Source organism: Xiphophorus maculatus, chromosome 12 (assembly GCF_002775205.1).
Source record: "Xiphophorus maculatus strain JP 163 A chromosome 12, X_maculatus-5.0-male, whole genome shotgun sequence".
NCBI lineage: Eukaryota > Metazoa > Chordata > Actinopteri > Cyprinodontiformes > Poeciliidae > Xiphophorus > Xiphophorus maculatus.
In genome coordinates, this window is record NC_036454.1 from 155,313 (window position 1) to 174,783 (window position 19,471).

At 38.5% G+C, this 19,471-nt stretch overlaps 1 protein-coding gene across 2 annotated transcripts in view; it reads right to left on the reverse strand.

Annotated features, from left to right (window-relative positions):
- LOC102221529 (E3 SUMO-protein ligase PIAS2-like) overlaps window positions 1–19,471 on the reverse strand; it is a 54,690-nt gene that overhangs the window by 22,921 nt on the left and 12,298 nt on the right. For both annotated transcript variants that reach the window (XM_023343652.1, XM_023343653.1), the window contains 4 exons: window positions 15,439–15,544; window positions 9,335–9,408; window positions 6,276–6,436; window positions 3,154–3,287 (listed from right to left, as the gene is read on the reverse strand). In XM_023343652.1, the coding sequence (XP_023199420.1) occupies window positions 3,154–3,287; window positions 6,276–6,436; window positions 9,335–9,408; window positions 15,439–15,544 (475 nt within the window). The remainder of the gene's footprint in view (window positions 1–3,153; window positions 3,288–6,275; window positions 6,437–9,334; window positions 9,409–15,438; window positions 15,545–19,471) is intronic.

Here is a 19,471-nt window from a genome sequence, read left to right on the forward strand (position 1 = left end):
AGAGGGAGGAATGTAAACAGTCACCACGACAACATGGGAATATTCACGGGGTAGGTAAAACAGACGAAGACCAAGTGGATCTGGACTCCATGCCGACAAGCAGTGCAATCAGCTGATCCCTGGTGTAAACACCGCGCTCAAGTTGTTGTGCCCAGCTTCTACAGTAATATTTGTGTCATCTGTATTATTTGCAGATGACAAATATATTTTTTGTTGGAAATGATATGGAAGAACTGCAAAATAATGTAAAGGAGAAAATGAACAAACTGAAGGTGTGGTTTAATGGTAACACATAGTTACTAAATTTGATTAAAACTAAAATAATGCTATTTTGGAATTGCAAAAAAGTTCTGAAATACAAATAGAGATAAATGGAGTAAATATAGGAAGGGTTCAGGACACAAATTTCTTGTAGTTATTATTGACGATAAGGTTAATTGGAAATCACATATTTGATATATCCAAAAGAAAATGTCAAAGAGTATTTTCATATTGAATAATGCCAAACTGTTGGTTGGATAGAAATCATTACACATTTTTTACTGTTCCTTAGTTTTACTGTACCTCAGTTACCGTGCAGAGATATGGGGCAATAATTATGCAAATTCATTACATCTATTAATTTAACTACAAAGAAGAGCAATAAGAATTATCAATGAGGTTAACATTCTGGATCACACAAACCATTATTTAAACATTATAAATTATAAAAACTTGCTGATTTGGCAAGTTTACAAACAGTATGTGTCTTTTTTAAAGCACAAAATGAACAATTACCAGAAAATATTCCAAAATTGTTTTCAAGAGAACAAGGATTTTATCATTTCAAAGGAAAATACAAATTCAAAGTTTATAAGATCAAAACCCCAAGAAGTTTTTGCGTTTCAGTCTGTGGTGTGAAACTATGGAACAGTTTGACTGTGGAATTAAACCAAACATTAAACAATTCAAAGATTTGTATAAGGAAATGGTTTACACTAACTATGAGAAACTGTCTTGATGCATTATGTTGTTGTTACACAGCATTGTTTTGTTTTTTTTCCATTTTGTTTTTTTTTCTCCGAAGAGTTTTTGCGGTGCTAGTGGCTCGTATTCTTTTGTACAGTAGGCAGACAGGAAGGAGGGTGAGGAGAGGGGGGAAGACATGCGGTAAAGATCATCTGGACCGGGAGTCGAACCCGCGACGTCTGCATCGAGGACTAAGGCCTCCAAACGTGGGGCGTGCTAACCCCCTGCGCCACCACAGCACACCCCGTTACACAGCATTGTTAGCGTCATTATGATTACTTTGTTGTTAATATTATTAGAGTTATTATTAGTATATTAATGAATGTATTGTATTAAGCAAGAATATGAAAGTAGAATGAAGGTTTTCTGATGCAATGCTCATAAATAGGATGAGACCATTTTGTGATGTTCCTGGAGAAGGTATGGGTTTTAATAATTTTATACATCTATCCACTCCATTTATGGTTTGCATTGCTGTACTTTTAATTGTAACTTGGTGTGTTCAATAAAATACAAAAAACACACAAGAAAATACAGCGAAGAAAAAGATCCAGACTCTCTAACAAAATTGCTGAATAGGATCTTCTTGTACCTTTAAAATAAAATTATGTAGGAAATATAAAAAAGTAAGGGAAAAAGGACAAGCAGGAGTAACTGTAACAGACTGAATACACTGTGGCGCATGCACACTAAGCTTTTCAATGATGTCAAACACATGGAAAGAATAAAATATGGAGTGTGCATTAATAACATTTTAGGGCTATCTGTAAATTGGAAGAATAAACAAAAATAGACTTGAGTTGCTTTGGCACAAAAAAATTATTTTCTCCAGCATTAAATATAAAAATGTTTCACCTATTTCTATCAATTGTATTTATCTATTGTATTTATTTGCCATTATTTTAAGTGAAATAAAAATATTAGCTGTTGATGTGTGTGCAGAGCATTATAGGTCATAGAAAACAACAAACACTGCCACTACTCTACAAGTTGAACTTTTACCTCATGTCACAGAAAATAAACGGTCATTTATATGCTCTACCTTGCAGACCACTAGGGGGTTCCCTCAGATGATTGTCATGCTGGAAGTCCAACCACAACCCATCTTCAGTGCCTTTACTGAGGGAAGGAGACTGTCACTTCTATAGAAAAGCATCCCCAAAGAGTGATGTTTCCACCTCCATGCTTCATAGTTGGGATTGGATTCTTGGGGTTGTACTCATCCTTCTTCCTCCAAATACGGTGAGTGTAGTTTTGACTCAAAGGCAAACATTTTTTTCCTCATCAAAAAAAATGTTTTTGATGAGGGTTTGCCATGACCTTATCAGGAACATCCAGATGGTCAATGGCAAACATCAGATGGGCATGGACATGTGTTGGCTTGAGCAGAGGGACCTTGCTCAAGTAAAGCCCCCTTGCTCAAGAAGGGCTGTCCTCCCTGTCCTTCCGTGGACTTCAGGACTTTAATCCTGCACCTCTGTACAGCCCTTCAAGTTTGGTTCAAAATATTTTAGTGGTTAATCTGAATTTAGAACTAGTTTTTCTTAAGGGTGAACATGCAAAAAATTAACTATTAAATGAGGAACTTATGTAGCATTAGTTACACTGGATATTATTATTATTTTATTTTTTTTTCCATTTTTTTCTCTGAAGAGTTTTTGCGGCGCTAGTGGCTCGTTTTTTTTTTTTTGCAACAGTAAGCAGACAGGAAAGAGGGCGAAGAGAGGGGAGAAGACATGCGGCAAATGTCGCCGGGACTGGGAGTCGAACCCTCGACGTCCGCGTCGAGGACTAAGGCCTCCAAACGTGGGGCGTGCTAACCCCCTGCGCCACCACAGCACGCCCCCACTGGATATTATTTAGGGGTATCAATGGGGTGTAAGGGAAAATGCATGCCTTATGCACTTTCTTATTCTCAAAACTATGCATATCTTTCAATCCATTTTCCGCTATGCAACGCTTAAATAGTTCTAAAAAAACATTCAGCGCACACAAACGTTTGTCGTTGTAGCATCACAAAACATAAAAAAGTTCAAGCTGTATGAATAATTTTGCAAGACAGTATATAATTAAATTCCAATTATTTGTCTTCCTATTATAAGTATTACAATGGTACTAAGTGATTATAAAATATTATGTACTTACATTCTACTTTTCCGACTGAATGAACAGAGAACTTGACCGGATCTTTCTTCGGTCTCATTGGGCACCAGGTCCCATCCTCTTGAAACTTGATTTCATCAACATCTGAGCAGTCATTAAGGATCTCCAAGAATAGACTGAGAAGAGAGTAAAATATTCACTCAATTCACTTACCTTTTTGAATAAATTTGTCTTTTCTCTAAGTTAAGTCAAAGTTTATTTCTACATCTCATTTAAAGTGACATTAGCTACCTGAATCACCAGTAGCTTAAACATTTAAATATAATAAAGCAATTTAAAAAAATAACCAGATAAGTAAGAAATAGATAAAATAAAAAATATTTGCACAACTGTTAAAGTAAGGGATAGTATGAGGTTAAAGAAGGAATCCTGTTGGGTCTTTTTTGGCCTGTGGGACCCCAGAAGCAGTTGCTAGTACTAGTAGAGCAAGTGATAAGTCGGGCTTGTTTCCTCTATGAAGGCTGCCCTTTGTCACCAATTCTGTTCATAACTTTCATGGCCATAATTTCTAGGTGCAGCCAAGGTGTTGATTGGATACATTTGGCTTTAGGATCGTGTCTCTGCTCTTTGCAGATGATGTGGTTCTATTGGCTTTATCAGGTCATGATCTACAGTTTTTGATAGGAGTAGTTCACAGTTCATTGTAAAGCAGCTGGGACAAGGATCAGTGCCTCCAAATCCAAGGTTATGGTCTTGAGCTGGAAAAGGGTAGAGTGCCTTCTCAAGATCAGAAAAAAGGTCTTGTTCCAAGTAGAGGAATTTAACTATCTACCTCACTCCCATGAGGGAGGGAAAAGTAGAGTGAGAGATTGATAAGTGGATTGGGACTCTGCAGTTATGTCGGCGCTGTAATGGTTTGTTGTGGTAAAGAGATAGCTAATTAAAAAAGTGAAGCTCTTCATTCACTGGTTAATCTACATTCCTACCTTCATCTATGGTTGCAAGATCTGGGTCATGACCGAAAGAATAAGATTACTACAAAATTGAATCAAATGGTTGCAATAAGTTTCTTCCTCTGAGTGTCTGGTCTCTCCCTTAGAGATAGAATGGAAACCTTGGTCGTCTGAGAGACATTCAGTGTAGAACTGCTCCTTCTCCATGTTGAGAGGAGCTGAGAGGGATCTTAGCTATCAAGAAATGTGCGTCTTGGGGGGGAACCTATGTGGAAATGAATTTTTTTTTAGTAATGACTTCTATGTGATTATATTAGCAAAAACACACAATTCTTTGATAAAGTTGTGATTTTTTTACAATAATATATATTTGATAATGTGAGTCATTTTTTATATGGACACTAAGAAAAAAGAAATTGCTCTTGGGTGCCTCTTGGCCATGGTCAACCTTCACCATTAACATGAACTGCTGTGCAATGTAAAGTGTGTATCCAAACCTCCAAGGCAACGGAGGAAGATAAGTAAGCAAACAATGTCGTAAAAAAGGACTTATCCTTCATGGAGAGAGAAAAGAAAGAGGAAGAAGAGTTAACAAAAGCCAAGATAAAGGTATGTTTGCATGTCTCTTGGTAATGTAATGTTTACCAAAAAGATTTGTGGAGCTGCAAATAGAAACCTTGAACGGTCCAGTTCAACAGCCAAACATTTTTGCTAGAATGTTTGTATTTGTGTGAAACTGAGTTTTAACTTGAAATGAGTTGATTCTCCTGGTTGGCCCTAAATATTTCTGAGGTTGTTTGGCTTGAAAACATATGCTTAATATGTTTGATAACAATTAAAACTTCTCAGTCATTGACATGTTTTAACAAAAATGTTTTTTTTTACTTGGCTACTGCATTAATATATCAATGAGCTACTCTCAGATGTAGTTGGCAATATGTTGTTTGCTGCTCATAATTTATGTGACTAAAACAAACATTATTTTTAAATCAACTTTTAAGTTATGTGAAACTTCTCCTGGAGCACTGCTAAAATTGTTTGAAGGCTCAGAATCAACCCAGTACTGGTCCACATTCTCAGGTGAGAGAGACTCACCTGGTATAGATTACATTTTTTGTTATTGAAATTATGCCAAAGAAGTATTAATTTAATCAAAATACATCATGAATATGTGTGTATGTATTCCATCTTAAATAGGGGTGCACCTATTGCAGTTTTCTGGCCGATCACCAATTATGATCTTTAGAAAGCCTAACCTGCCAATTTTGATTTTGGCCAATACCATTTTTTTTTTTATCTGAAATGTTGCTTAATATAGCAAGAAAGTTGGCAATAGTGGGATGGCTATTGCCAAGAGGCTACATTAAAGAGTAAAGGTTTTGTGCTCATTTCAAACCATTATAAGCTTAATGCTTATAATGGTAATTATAAAGATGCATGTGCTAGTTTTCATGTCTAAATTCCATATACTTACACACAGAAAATTTTTAATTTCCTAAGAAATCTTGATCCCTTTGTAACAAATTAAACAAAGGCTCGCTTTACATTTACGGTATATTTGAAAAATTGTCTTAAACATGTACAACCTCAAAGGTATTTAAAGGTAGTTACTCTCACGGCGTGCCGTGGTGGCGGAGGGGTTAGCGCGACCCACAATAAGAGGAAACGTGGCCTCGACGCGGCTGTCGCGGGTTCGACTCCTGGACCCGACGACGTTTACCGCATGTCTTCCCCCCTCTCCTTCCCCCTTTCCTGTCAGCCTACTTTGAAAAAGGGACACTAGAGCCCACAAAAAGACCCCCTGGAGGGGCGATAAAAAAAAGGTAGTTACTGTCAGTAAAGGCATCTGTTTGATGCCCTAAACAACAGCTATCCCTGTAATCTCAAAATGTATGCATCTGTGGGGCTTACCAGCCAGAAATGACCAAAAAACAAGATGGCTATACCTAAAATTATAATGGGAATCTTCAGCGTATTGAGCGAATTATGGTGAAATAAGAATATAGCCATGTGTCATTTATTTGAAACCCCCATGAAAAACCCTTCTGTATTTTTATAGCTGTTCAAATAGTTATTACTTAGAGAGTCAAAGAAAAAAAAGTCTGTAAACATATGTACTGTATGTACACAGACCTACTCAGACGTTGAAAACAAATTAAATTTCAGAATTTTAAGATGTGTAACTAACTAAAGTAACATGAGTTTACAAACCCATCAATAATGAGATTTTCATAATCGGCTTTCTTGTCACACACAGGACAGATCCAGGTAGGTTTCTTTTCGTTCATCTGCAGGTAGAGGGCAGCATCAAAGCACTGTAGATGAGAGCATGTCACAGCTCTGCACGGGACTGTCAGTCGCATCTTACCCAGCTTAAAATGACAGATAAAATAAATTAAATCAAAACATGAACAAAAATATTTGCTTTAATGTATTATACTTTGTTCAGTTTATACAAATTGAGTAATTGAGACTTATTAAACATGAAACCTAACAAAGAGGAAAGCTAAATGTTATTGTGTTCATGTCATAAATGCAATGAGAACAAAAGCATATTTATTTTTGATTAAATGTCATCAGATAATCCTTTCTTAGAACACTCAAAGACGCTTTACAATGAAATCCGTCATTCCCATTCATGCACACATTCACATGCAAAAACATAATCTTCTAGGTACTTGAAGGTTTGGCTAAACTTTTTTTTCTGGGAAACCCTGATTCCAAGTTTTAAAAAACTTATGTTTGTAATTTTCTATTTGTATATAGAACAAGTTATTTAGTAAAATTGTGGAATTCTTTTTACCAATAGCTACATTTGTGCACTATGTTCAGGTCAGGTCAGTGCCAAAGAAAGCATTTCCTAAAGCAATATAGACCATAGACACATCACTCTGACCTCTTATATCATGAAGGTTATGGAGAAGCTGATACAGGTTCACCCGAGGACACAGATGGGTGAAGCCCAGGACCTTTGCAATTTATATATCTCCTGCAGAGGGTCTATTCCTCCTTTGATATACCTGATACCATTGTCTGTGTTAAAAGCTGATTCCCATCAGCCTTTAACACCATCCAGCCAGGATTAATATGTGAGAAGCTCAAAACATGGATGTGGCTGCATCGCGTATCACCTGGATCCTTTACTATCTGACAGTTTGTGAGGTTATAGGACTGCGTGTTAGACCATCTGATATGTAAAAACGGAGCGTAGGTGCTGTTCACCACCTACACTGCAGACTTTAAGTACTGTTCCAAACTGTGCCATCTGAAAAACTATTCAGATGACATGGCTATAGTGGTGTGGGTGGAGGGGGACTGGAGGTGTAGTACAGGACTTTGGTGGATGATTTTGTGCCATGGTGCTAAGAGAACCAGTTAAAAGTAGACAAGACCAAGGAAAAGGTCATCAGTTTCTGCCATAAGGGGCAGATGTTGAGCAGGTTCAATCCCACAAGTACCTTCATATTGACTTGGACTGGAAGTTGCAGTGGGCCATGAATGCTGACATACTCTACAAAAAGCCCATGAGCAGACTTTTTTTGTATGCAAGCCCAGGTCCTTTAACACTGATGAAACATGCTTAAACATTTCATGTTTCAGTCATTAGTTCTGTCTTCAATGCAGTGGTGTTCTGGGGTTATGCAAAAAAGACTTAAACTCATAAAGGGTGAGCAAGAGGCTCCACTGTAAGATATCGTCAGAGACAGAATGCTGAAGAAGATCAGAGCTATCAAGGACAATGTCTCTCATCGGTTACTGCAGCTCTGATGTGCTAAGGAACACTATAGCAAGTCTTTTCTGCCTGAGGCTGTCAGACTGTTTAGCACACAAGTAGCCTCTGGAGTTTGGTGCGTTAAATGATGAATATAATTTTAGCAATCTACTGAGTGATAAGTGTGAGTCTTTAAGACGATTACTGATCATTATTTAGTGTTGTATGTTTAATGTCTGTCTGTCCTTTATTGAAAGTAATATTTTTCTAATTCAGAAATCCAAACAAACCAAAGAGGTTATTTCTTTTACTGAATTTATCTACATATCATATACAGTCACTGGCCACTTTATTAGGTACACCTTGCTAGTGCCGGGTTGGACCCCCTTTTTGCTTTCATAACTGCCTTAATCCTTCATGGCAGAGGTTCAACAAGGTACTGAAAACAGAGAGTTTGGTCCATATTGATCTGATGGCATCATGCAGTTGCTGCATCCATGAAGCAAATCTCCCGTTCCACCGCATCCCAAAGGTTCTCTACTGGATTGAGGTCTGGTGACTGTGGAGGCCATTTGAGTTCAGTGAACTCATTGTTGTGTTCAAGAAACCATTCTGAGATGATTCACGCTTGATGACATGGCACGTTATCCTACTGGAAGTAGCCATCAGAAGATGGTACACTGTGGTTGTAAAGGAATGGACATGGTCAGCAACAATACTGAGGTAGACTGTGGCGTTGACACGATACTCAATTGGTACTAATGGGCACCACCATCACCAGCCTGAACTGTTGATACAAGGCAGCATGGATTCATGCTTTCATGTTGTTGACACCAAATTCTGACGCTACCATCCGAATGTCACAGCAGATATCGAGACTCATCAGACCAGACAATGTTTTTCCAATCTTCTATTGTCCGATTTTGGTGAGCCTGTGCGAATTGTAGCCTCAGTTTCCTGTTCTTAGCTGACAGAAGTCAGAGATGTTCTTCTGCATACCTGGGTTGTAACAAGTAGTTATTTGAGTTACTGTTGCCGTTCTGGCATTTGCGCCCACAGAACAGCCGCTCACTGGATATTTTCTCATTTTCGGACCATTCTCTGTAAACCCTAGAGATGGTTATATGTGAAAATCCCTGTAGATCAGCAGTTTCTGACCAGCCCGTCTGGCACCAATAACCATGCCATTTAAAGCTCCTTTCTTTTTCATTCAGATGCTCGCTTTGAACTGCAGCAGATCGTCTTGGCCACGTCTACATGCTTAAATGAATTGAGTTGCTGCCATGTGATTGGCTGATTCGACATTTGCCTTAATGAGCAGGTGTACCTAATAAAATGGCTGGTGAGTGTGTGTATGTAGGGAATTCTGAGAATTTCAGTTCCCATTCCAGATAGAAATGTTACTTTCCTTATATTGAGTATAATACAGTTTCAACAAATAAAAACAAAATAACATTTTTTGGAATGATACAAGTATTTACTTTAACTATTTTGGTGTCCCAACAACTGTGTTATCTTGTATTTTTATAGTGTCAATTTATACAAATGCTTAAATTACCGGACACATGAGTGACACCCGAAGACTTGTTGTGGCAATCTCACTGTCTGGATCTGCTGTTAGCTTCTCCTTAACTGAAACAAAGAAGGAAGAACATATTACAAAGTAAAGTAATATTTGCTTATGAAAATGAAACAAAATTTACAATACCATTTCTTAACTTTTAACAATGCACTCAGCTAAAATACAAACAATAACAACCCATTTATATATATACAGTATATATATATATATATATATATATATATATATATATATATATATATATATATATATATATATATATATATATATATATGAATAGAATGGAATTACTTTATTCATCCCAGCAGGGAAGTTATTTCGCAGTTACAGCAGCATAGAGACAAGACACACAACAACCCCACTGAGTAGCAATTGTAGACAAGATAAAATAAAAATAAAATATGACATGCTGTCAATATAAAAAGCAGCTTAGAGCAGTCCTTGCAAAGATTCAAAACTGCAGAAACAGTATGTATATGTAAATATATGTACAGCAAGTGTGCCACAGTGCAGTTGTGCGAAATTGGACTGATTAGTGCAGAACAATGATTTAGCTTTTATTGTACAGTGAGATGGCATGTGGCAGGAAGGATTTCCTGTATCTGTCCCTACCACAGTGGAGCTGGAGCAGCCTATGTGAGAAGGTGCTCCGCTGTCTGTCCACTATGTGGTGGAGAGGCTGCTGTTTATTGTCCATAATAGACAGAACCTTCTTCAGTGTCCTCCTCTCCTCTCCACCACAGTTTCCAGGGACTCCCCACTCTGTACTGGGGACTCCCAGTACAGAGCCAGCTTTCCTAATATAAAAAAAAAAAAAAATTCCCTTCTCACCCACCGCGGGTGGTTCTTATCCTCTGAGCTCGGGTCCTCTACCAGAGGCCTGGGAGCTTGAGGGTTCTGCGCAGTATCTTGGCTGTGCCAAGGACGGCACATTTCTGGACTGAGATGTCTGATGTTGTTCCTGGGATCTGTTGTAGCCATTGGTCCAGTTTGGGGGTGACTGCCCCGAGGGCCCCGATGACCACAGGCACCACTGTGGTCTTCACCTTCCAGGCCCTCTCCAGTTCCTCCCTGAGGCCCTGGTATTTCTCTAGTTTCTCGTGCTCCTTTTTCCTGATGTTGCAGTCACTTGGTATTGCTACATCTACCACAACGGCTTTCCTCTGTTGTTTATCCACTACGACAATGTCTGGTTGGTTCGCCATTACCATTTTGTCTGTCTGGATCTGGAAGTCCCACAGGATCTTAGCTCTGGCGTTCTCCGCCACCTTTGGGGGTGTTTCCCACTTTGATCTCGGGGTTTCCAGTCCATATTCTGCACAGATGTTTCTGTACACTATGCCTGTAACTTGGTTGTGTCGTTCCATGTACGCTTTCCCTGCCAGTATCTTGCACCCTGCTGTTATGTGCTGGACTGTCTCAGGGGCCTCCTTGCACAACCTACACCTTGGGTCTTGTCTGGTGTGGTATATCTGGGCCTCTATTGCTCTGGTGTTTAGGGCCTGTTCCTGGGCGGCCAGGATGAGGGCCTCTGTGCTGTCCTTGAGTCCAGCTTTTTCCAGCCATTGGTAGGATTTACTGATATCAGTCACTTGGGTTATTTGCTGGTGGTACATCCCATGTAGGGGCTTGTCCTGCCATGATGGTATCTCTGGCACCTCAACCTCCGTTCCCTGTTGTCTGAGATATTCACTGAGCACATTGTCTGTTGAGGCTTTGTCCCTGATGTATTTATGGATCTTAGTTGTTTCGTCCTGGACTGTGGTTCTCACACTCACTAGTCCTCTGCCTCCTTCCTTGCGGCTCGTGTACAGTCTCAGGGTGCTGGATTTGGGATGGAATCCTCCATGCATTGTTAGTAGTTTTCTAGTCTTAATATCAGTGGCTTTTATCTCCTCCTTTGGCCAGCTAATTATTCCAGCAGGATATCTGATTACTGGCAGGGCATAGCTGTTTATTGCGCGGAAAATCCGCGCAATATATATATATATATATATATATATATATATATATATATATATATATATATACACAGTACAGGCCAAAAGTTTGGACACACTTTCTCATTGAATTCAATGAGAAGGTGTGTCCAAACTTTTGGTCACACCAAAAGTTTGGACACACCTATATATATTTGTGACACATATGTCACAAATATATACATATTTGTGACATATGTATATGTACTGTATATGCATGCAGTTCGCATCGTTTACCTGAAATTGCTTGCACTGTAAACAACCATTCTCCACTGTGAAGACTCTAAAATTGTTATTATTTTGTGAAGAATCAACAACAAGTGGGACACAATTGTGAGGTGGAACGAAATTTATTGGATATTTTAAAACTTTTTTAACAAACAAAAAACTGCAAAGGGGTGCGTGTAATATTATTCGGCCCACTTGCGTTAATATTTTGTAGCGCCACCTTTTGCTGCGATTACAGCTACAAGTCGCTTGGTTTTGTCTCTATCAGTTTTGCACCTGGAGAGAATGAAATTCTTCCCCATTCTTCCTTGTAAACCAGCTGGAGCTCAGTGAGGTTGGATGGAGAGCGCTTGTGAACATCAGTTTTCAGCTCTTCCCATAGATTCTCAATCGGATTCAGGTCTGGACTTTGACTTGGCCATTCTAACACCGGGATACGTTTATTTGTGAACCATTCCATTGTAGGTTTTGCTTTATGTTTGGGATCATTGTCTTGTTGGAAGATAAATCTTCCTCCCAGTCTCAGGTCTTTTGCAGATTGCAACAGGTTTTCTTCCAGAATGCTTCTGTATTTGGCTCCATCCATCTTCCCATCAATTTTAACCATCTTCCCTGTCCCTGCTGAAGAAAAGCAGGCCCAAACCATGATGCTGCCACCACCAAGTTTGACAGTGGGGATGGTGTGTTCAGGGTGATGAGCTGTGTTGCTTTTATGTCAAACGTATCGTTTTGCCTTGTGGCCAAAATGTTTGATTTTGGTTTCATCTGACCAGAGCTCCTTCTTCTATGTTTGCTGTGTCTCCCAGGTGGCTTGTGGCAAACTTTAAACAAGACTTTTTGTGGATATCTTTGAGAAATGTCTTTCTTCTTGCCACTCTTCCATAAAGGTCAGATTTGTGCAATGTACCACAGATTGTTGTCCTATGGACAGACTCTCCCACCTCCGCTATAGATCTCTGCAGGTGGATTCTATTTATCATCATCAGTCATTTAGGACAACATTGGATCATTCAGAGATCCTCACTGAACTTCTTTAGTGAGTTTGCTGCACTGAAAGTAAAGGGGCTGAATAACATTGCATGGCCAACTTTGCAGTTTATTTGTTAAAAAGGTTTAAAATATCCTATAAATTTTGTTCCACCTCACGATTGTGTTCCATTTGTTGATTCTTCACAAAATAATAAAAAAATGTAGATCTTTATGTTTGAAGCCTGAAAAGCAGCAAAAGGTTGAAAAGTTCAAGGGGGACGAATACTTTCACAAGGCACTGTAGCTTTAAAGGTTTCAAAAGTTGTGCAGCTGTATACAGACTTTGGACTCAGAAGGAAATCTAAATTCACTCAAAATAGTGTCCTTCATGTTTAGATGTGTCTATTGTCTCTGCTGTAGTGGCACAGGGGTAAAGCACAACCCACATGACGAGTTGGACGACTTAGTTCTCGACACGGCCGTCACAGGTTCAAATGCTGGCTTAGTGACCTGCAGTGGTGGAGAAAGTGCTCATACAATGTACTTAAGTAAAAGTACAAATACACAGACAAAAATTTACTCAAGTAAAAGTCAAAGTACCACATTATTATTTTACTTAAGTAAAAGTAAGAAAGTACAAGCTTTTAAAACTACTTAAGTATTAAAAGTAAAAGTACTTGCCGACCATAATACCTAACGGCTTATATAATGTCATTAAGCGTACCTATCGTATTTAGTTTTAATAAATCAGTAATGTACCATTTTAATGAGCAATGCTGCAGATAAAGCATGTTTTTATTGTGTTTACCCCCTGTGACAGTTTAGATTTAGATATTTTATTCTATGCATCAGAATTCCAGGGATGACCTGCAGGGTTACATGTAATTAGGCAAAATGAGAGAAATTATTATACCTTTGAAATGTTTTATTTAATTCAAAATAAACACGTTCAAAAGAAAATTGTTTCCCTGAAAAAAGGGACTTTAAACTGACCTAACAAACATCAAGCGATTTGGAAACATCTAGTCTTTCGTCCTAACAAACCATGAACTTAACTTTTTTGCCAGCTATTTTGAGAGAACTCTTAACAGAAAGGGGCTGACAATAAACACCTTCCAGGCACGGGGGTTACGGCTGACTCTGTGGGCGGGAATGTCCGCCAATGTCGCCGGACTTGCGACAATTGCGTCTCATTGGAACCCATATTCTAATTTATTGAATATGACTGTAACTGTTACATGGAGATTATTTTAATGGCGCTAACATTTATTCAATAACCAGGACGTGAAGGAGTTTAGCGTCAACTTATATGTAACATTCATGGCGGGAGACGTGATCACGACCGCAGTAATCACTGTTACTTGCAAGTTCATGCTAGCTTATAACAATATACAGTAATTGTATTTATTTACTGCAGTCGAGTTCAACAAAAAGCTTGCTAAGATTACATAAAACTTCACTAACACAAATTAATTTAACATCGATAGCGTTTAGCAACTTAACTTACCTCAATATGTTTTTTCAAATTTGATGGTGAATTTTTGAAAGATAGAATTTCATGCTTTCGGGGAAGGCAAAGGCGGCATTGGAATCTCCAGGAAGCGTTTTTTGACCCAGTTATTTCAAAGAAATCTTTTAAATAAGGCCATGGGTGGGGCAGGTCTTCTGGAGGATGACTATCCTTGGACTCCATTCTGGGAGTTAATGATTCTGCAGGTCCTGCGTACTGTGCTGCTCTTCTTGAGGGAGGGCCTAATGGTTTTTTCCCGCTTTGGATTGGTTCAGCGGACTGATTCTGCTCTCGCCATTGGATACTTTCAAACTAACGAACAAATCAAAAAACTGAAATGCGTCTTGGATGTAACGAGTAACGAAACGCTATATAGAAATGTAGTGAAGTAGAAAGTACAGATACTTACTGTTAAATGTAGTGGAGTTAAAGTAGAAAGTATCCAGTATTAAATTTACTTAAGTAAAGTACAGATACACGAAAATTGTACTTAAGTACAGTAACGAAGTACTTGTACTTCGTTACTTCCCACCACTGGTGACCTGTGCCACACATCTCCCCCTCTCTCATTGCCACTTTCCTGTCTGGCCACTTTCAAATAAAGGCTGCTAGAGCAAATAAAACCTTAAAAAAAAAAAAAAAAAGATGTGTCTATGCTCCTGTATACCTCATGCAAATGATTACATTACCTCTTCATAATGCCCTGAGTGCAGCAAAAGCATGTTAATTGTCCATTCATTTTAGTCAGGTATGTCTCAACAGGATAACATGTAGCCTGGCCAATGCCTGCCCACTCAATTCATTTCCCCCTCTGTCTGACCTTTCCCCTGTAGAGAAAAAGCCTGTCTGGGAATTTATCCAGCAGAATTTACTGGTGAAATTCTACAAATTTCTCGGTAGAATTTCTGCCAGGCCAATCATAGCACAGAAGGAAAAGCCATGAATGAAGACGTCCATTTTCTATGCCATTTAAGAATTGTACTTTGCCTCTAGTTTGGTAATGGGAGCGAAGCAAGTGAATAAAACCATTCATGCTTCCAAATACTGAATTCATATTAAACAGCCATTTTATTCAGCTTGACACTTATCTTTTTGTTGATGTTTGGTTGTTTACAGTGCAGACACATTCCAGGTAAAATTTTACAGTTCAACAGCGTACACCCCTCCAGCATCCAATAGTTTCTCAATAGCTGAGGGACCAGATTCTCTGTATGAAGCAAGGGGCCTTTACCCGGTAAGGTAAGGCCCCTTGCTTAACGGAAAGAACTAACAGGACAGAAAGTCCTGGGGGCCAGGATTGAGAACCAATGACTAAAACCATTTTCAACAAAAAAAAACAAACAAAAAATCCATAGTATATCTTATGAAACTAATACAATAATTAAAATTTTTACTTAGGGCCCTGGAGTGGTCTGGGCTTCTGATTCCCTTCATCCTCAGTCTCTGCAGGAGCAATGGTGATGTCAGTTGCCTCACAAGGTACACAGAGAGAGAATAAGTCTAAAAAATAAAAAACAACCAAAAATATTATTCTTTAAACTGTAATATCCTGTTGAAGGAGTAAAGATGAAGGTAAAGGTAATTTTATTTATATAGCACATTTTCTTCAACAAGGTAATTCAAAGTGCTACACAGAAATTAAAAGAAAATACAAACAAAATAACAAACCAAAGAAAAGAACAAAAGAAGAAAAAGAATCTAATAATGTTGATCTAAAGTAAATAAACTAGGTGCTCCTGTTCAGTAATTGTGTTATTTTGAAAATAATTGCAGAATACTAGGAGTATAAAGAATGAAGTACTGACATTGACAAAAACAAAAGTAGAAATATATTTATATATTCATACATACACATAAACATCTCCCCTCCCAACATATATGCATTCACACCTTACATGCCCACCCCACACACATATAAAGGCATACTGTGCACCATTCTACAGGGCTTCAGTTGCACAAAAGAACTTACCTACCACAATGCACATATGCCCCTTGCTAATTCATACTGCACTCTATTTACATATTTTATATTGTATTTATTATGTATGTTCAATGTGCCCCTGTGGGGATAAAGTTTGACTTGAACTAAATTGAATAAATTGTCCAATAAATAAATCAATACACTTAAAATACACAATTTAAAAGAAGAACTTGACCTTGTTGTATAATTTAAGTGACATTGTTTTTTATTTGCATCTAAATTCCAAAAAATATATAGTTTTTTGAAGCACGTAATTTAAATTATCCTGTTTTTAAAAATATGTATTGGTTTTTCCTTTGACTTATAGATGCATTCATGTCTCTTTAATTTATTTATTCCTTTTGTCCCTCAGAACTTCTTTTATTTAAATTTGTTCTTTTTATATTTTTCTGATGGCGGAAAATGGGGGGACAAAGTAGTGGCAAGAGGTATTGGCTGGACCTCCTCGGTCAAGTATGTGAAAATTCCCCCGCATGTGAATAGAGACAACAAAAACGTCCACAAAAACACAAAAAATTATTTATTGTCACTGTCTCTTGGAAGAAAACAAAGGTAACTTTTATGTATAAATGTTCTTTGCCCTTTAGTTATTTTGTAAAATACAAGAATTTCCACATAAATTTCTATTTTTGTCAGTCTGATGACCTCATTTCTAAATATTAAATCAGGTGATATGATCAAAGTTTTACTCATTATGTGATCAGTCAACCGGCCTCCCGCCCACATTACCAAAATAAAACAAAATGGATTTCAAATGTTTGTGCTACATTTGTGCAACAAAAATTTTCATTTGTGTCGCTACCATTTCAAAGATATTAATTAGTTGTGTCCTAATATTGGGCCCAATACCAATGTCAGGTACTCATAAAAGCAAGTCCACACCCAAACCACTATCACCATTCTGCTGGATTTTCATCCTGGGCTGCATTGTGGTGCAACTCAAAGGCTAAACCACACTTAATACCAGTTGGTCATGGTTATACACCAATAAGTTTGCTAATCCTCCGAAATATATATAAATAAATAAATAAATAAATAAATAAATAAATAAATAAAAACAAGTAGAAGTCAGATTGCGGAGTCGCGCTACACTTTTCCATTGTCCCTGATTTTGACTAATGGTGTCAAAAAACTTCCTGTCAATCTATTTTTACTAGTGTTGTTGTAAATGGTTATTTTAGTAATCAAGTAATCTATTGATTATTCTGATGATTAATCGAGTAATTGAATAAAAAAACAACTGGCAATAGAAAATATTTGTAAATTCCGTCATAACAGAATTACTATCAGATATCAACATCGACCAACGTCAATGTTGATATCGACCAAAAATTTGGTCAATATCAACATCGACCAAATATCCACCCTCCCCCTGGTGGATATATTTTGTTATGTTGTTTGGTGACGCTAAAAAAGAAAATAGAGATCCAAGATGGTGGTACGTAGCACCGAAGAGTTTGTGAAATTCAGCAGATTATTATCTTTACAAGATGTGTTTCAGACAAGATTTGTTCGTAAGTATTGGTTAATTGTGAAAATAAAAACTGCCTCTTTGTTTAGCTTAAGGTGGTGTAAATCTGTACATTTAAGTCATTTATGAAAATGTTCTTTTTTAAAACTTTTAGCTCAAAGGATAATTTGCAATGTTCGTTAGGCTGCTAATGCTACACCTTGTATGTTGCAGTTTACAATGGCCAAAGTGATGGCAGTGGTCAGAGACCACTCTTCAATAAATAAGTAAAAAAGAAAGAAGTTTGATTATTGGAGCTTCATTATCTAGCTGCTGAAAAATCAAAAACTCAGGGCGAGGACAGCACAGATTCGCTGGAATGATCCTAACTTGCTTGTCATTGGACACAGTATTGCTCACCTTTTTCACTGAGACAGAGGGGAGGCATATACTGGTATCAGGGCTTAGAGCTGCTGCTGACTGACTCATCTGTTGTTAAGTGTGATAAAAGGGGCAAGTTAAATATATGAATATTTATTCCTTCATTCATTAAATGAAACAGAGGCAAATAGTAGTCTGTAGCTAGGCTAACTATGCTAAATGGTTGATAATCTCACACAGTCTACTCACCTCTTGGAGAAAAACTGGGCTACAAATTGACACTTAACTTTATCTCTCTCTATCTCTATAATTTTTGAAAACCTGACTTTATTTTTCTTGGCAGCATAGTAACTGTCACAGTCCTTCTTGTCTTCTTCCAACTGCTGCTAAACACCGTCAGCAGCAGTGTGTTGGCCTTGCCTCATTGTTGATGTTTGAAGGCGAGGTTTCACTCAGAGGCTCAGGCTGGAGTACAGAAAATCTGTTTTTCAGTGGGATTCCCACAGAGTCAGAATGTTTTGAGGCTCGGGCTGGTCGCTCTGTCCTGGGGAGCGGGGTCAGTGGAGCCGTTTTGGTTGCAGCTGCTTGTTTATTTTTCTTTGGCACATCGGGGTTTGGAACCAGATAGCGTTTTCTTTGAGTGCTTTCTTAACCGGAGCATACTCTCTCCTCTTCAGTTGTATGTTTTCAGCATAATCGTGGTCGAAGAATATGGGTTTTTCTTGTATATATATATAGTTTTCTTCCACGCCATGCGGAGAATTTGCTCTTTAACGTTAAATTTCAGGAAGCGTAGCACCGTGGACCGAGGTGGAGCACCCGCTGGAGGCTGCGCACCCAGCGCTCTGTGGGCTCTCTCTATCCCCAGATTCTTCTCACTGCCTAGATCCAAACTGCCCCCGAGTTCAATTTTAAGCATGTTTTTCACGAACCTCTGCATTGAGGTACCTTCTGCATTTTCAGGGATGCCATATACCCGCAAATTATTCCGGCGTGAGCGTCCTTCCAAATCCGTGATCTTCTCCCGAAGTAATTTCTGGTCATTTAGCAGCTGGACGATAGCATCTCTCACTCCAATGTCCCAACTCTCTTTCTCTGCCATGCTCTTCTCCATTTCTCCAAGACGCTTACCCATCTCCTCGGTCTTGTTGATAGCGGCGCTAACCCGTTGATTTATTTCGTTTGTCAGTTCGTTCAATAGGACTTTAATTTCCTCCTTTAAGCTCATTCTCACTTGCGCTAACTCCTTCTTCATTTTTGATTTGAGGTCCCGCATGCCCTCCGCCATTACTTCACTCACCACCTTTCTTAGTGAGCTAATTGTAGCAGGCAAGGCCTCATCCGCCATCTTATCTCCTTCCTCGACCGCGTGTGCTCTGCAGGCTTTGCTTTCGTGTCACATTTCCGAGTTCCGAGACTGGACTCGTCCCTTCTTATTTTTATCCCCACTCATTCTTCTTGAGAGAGAGTAACTTTTAACGCGCTAAACCTTGGATTAGGGGGGGTTTTATATCTAGCGACCCAGGACCTCTTTTCTATGCTGCCACACTGTTCGCCATGACACCGGAAGTCTTCCATGATTGACCTTTGTGAATCTCTAAAGAGCCCAATAGCA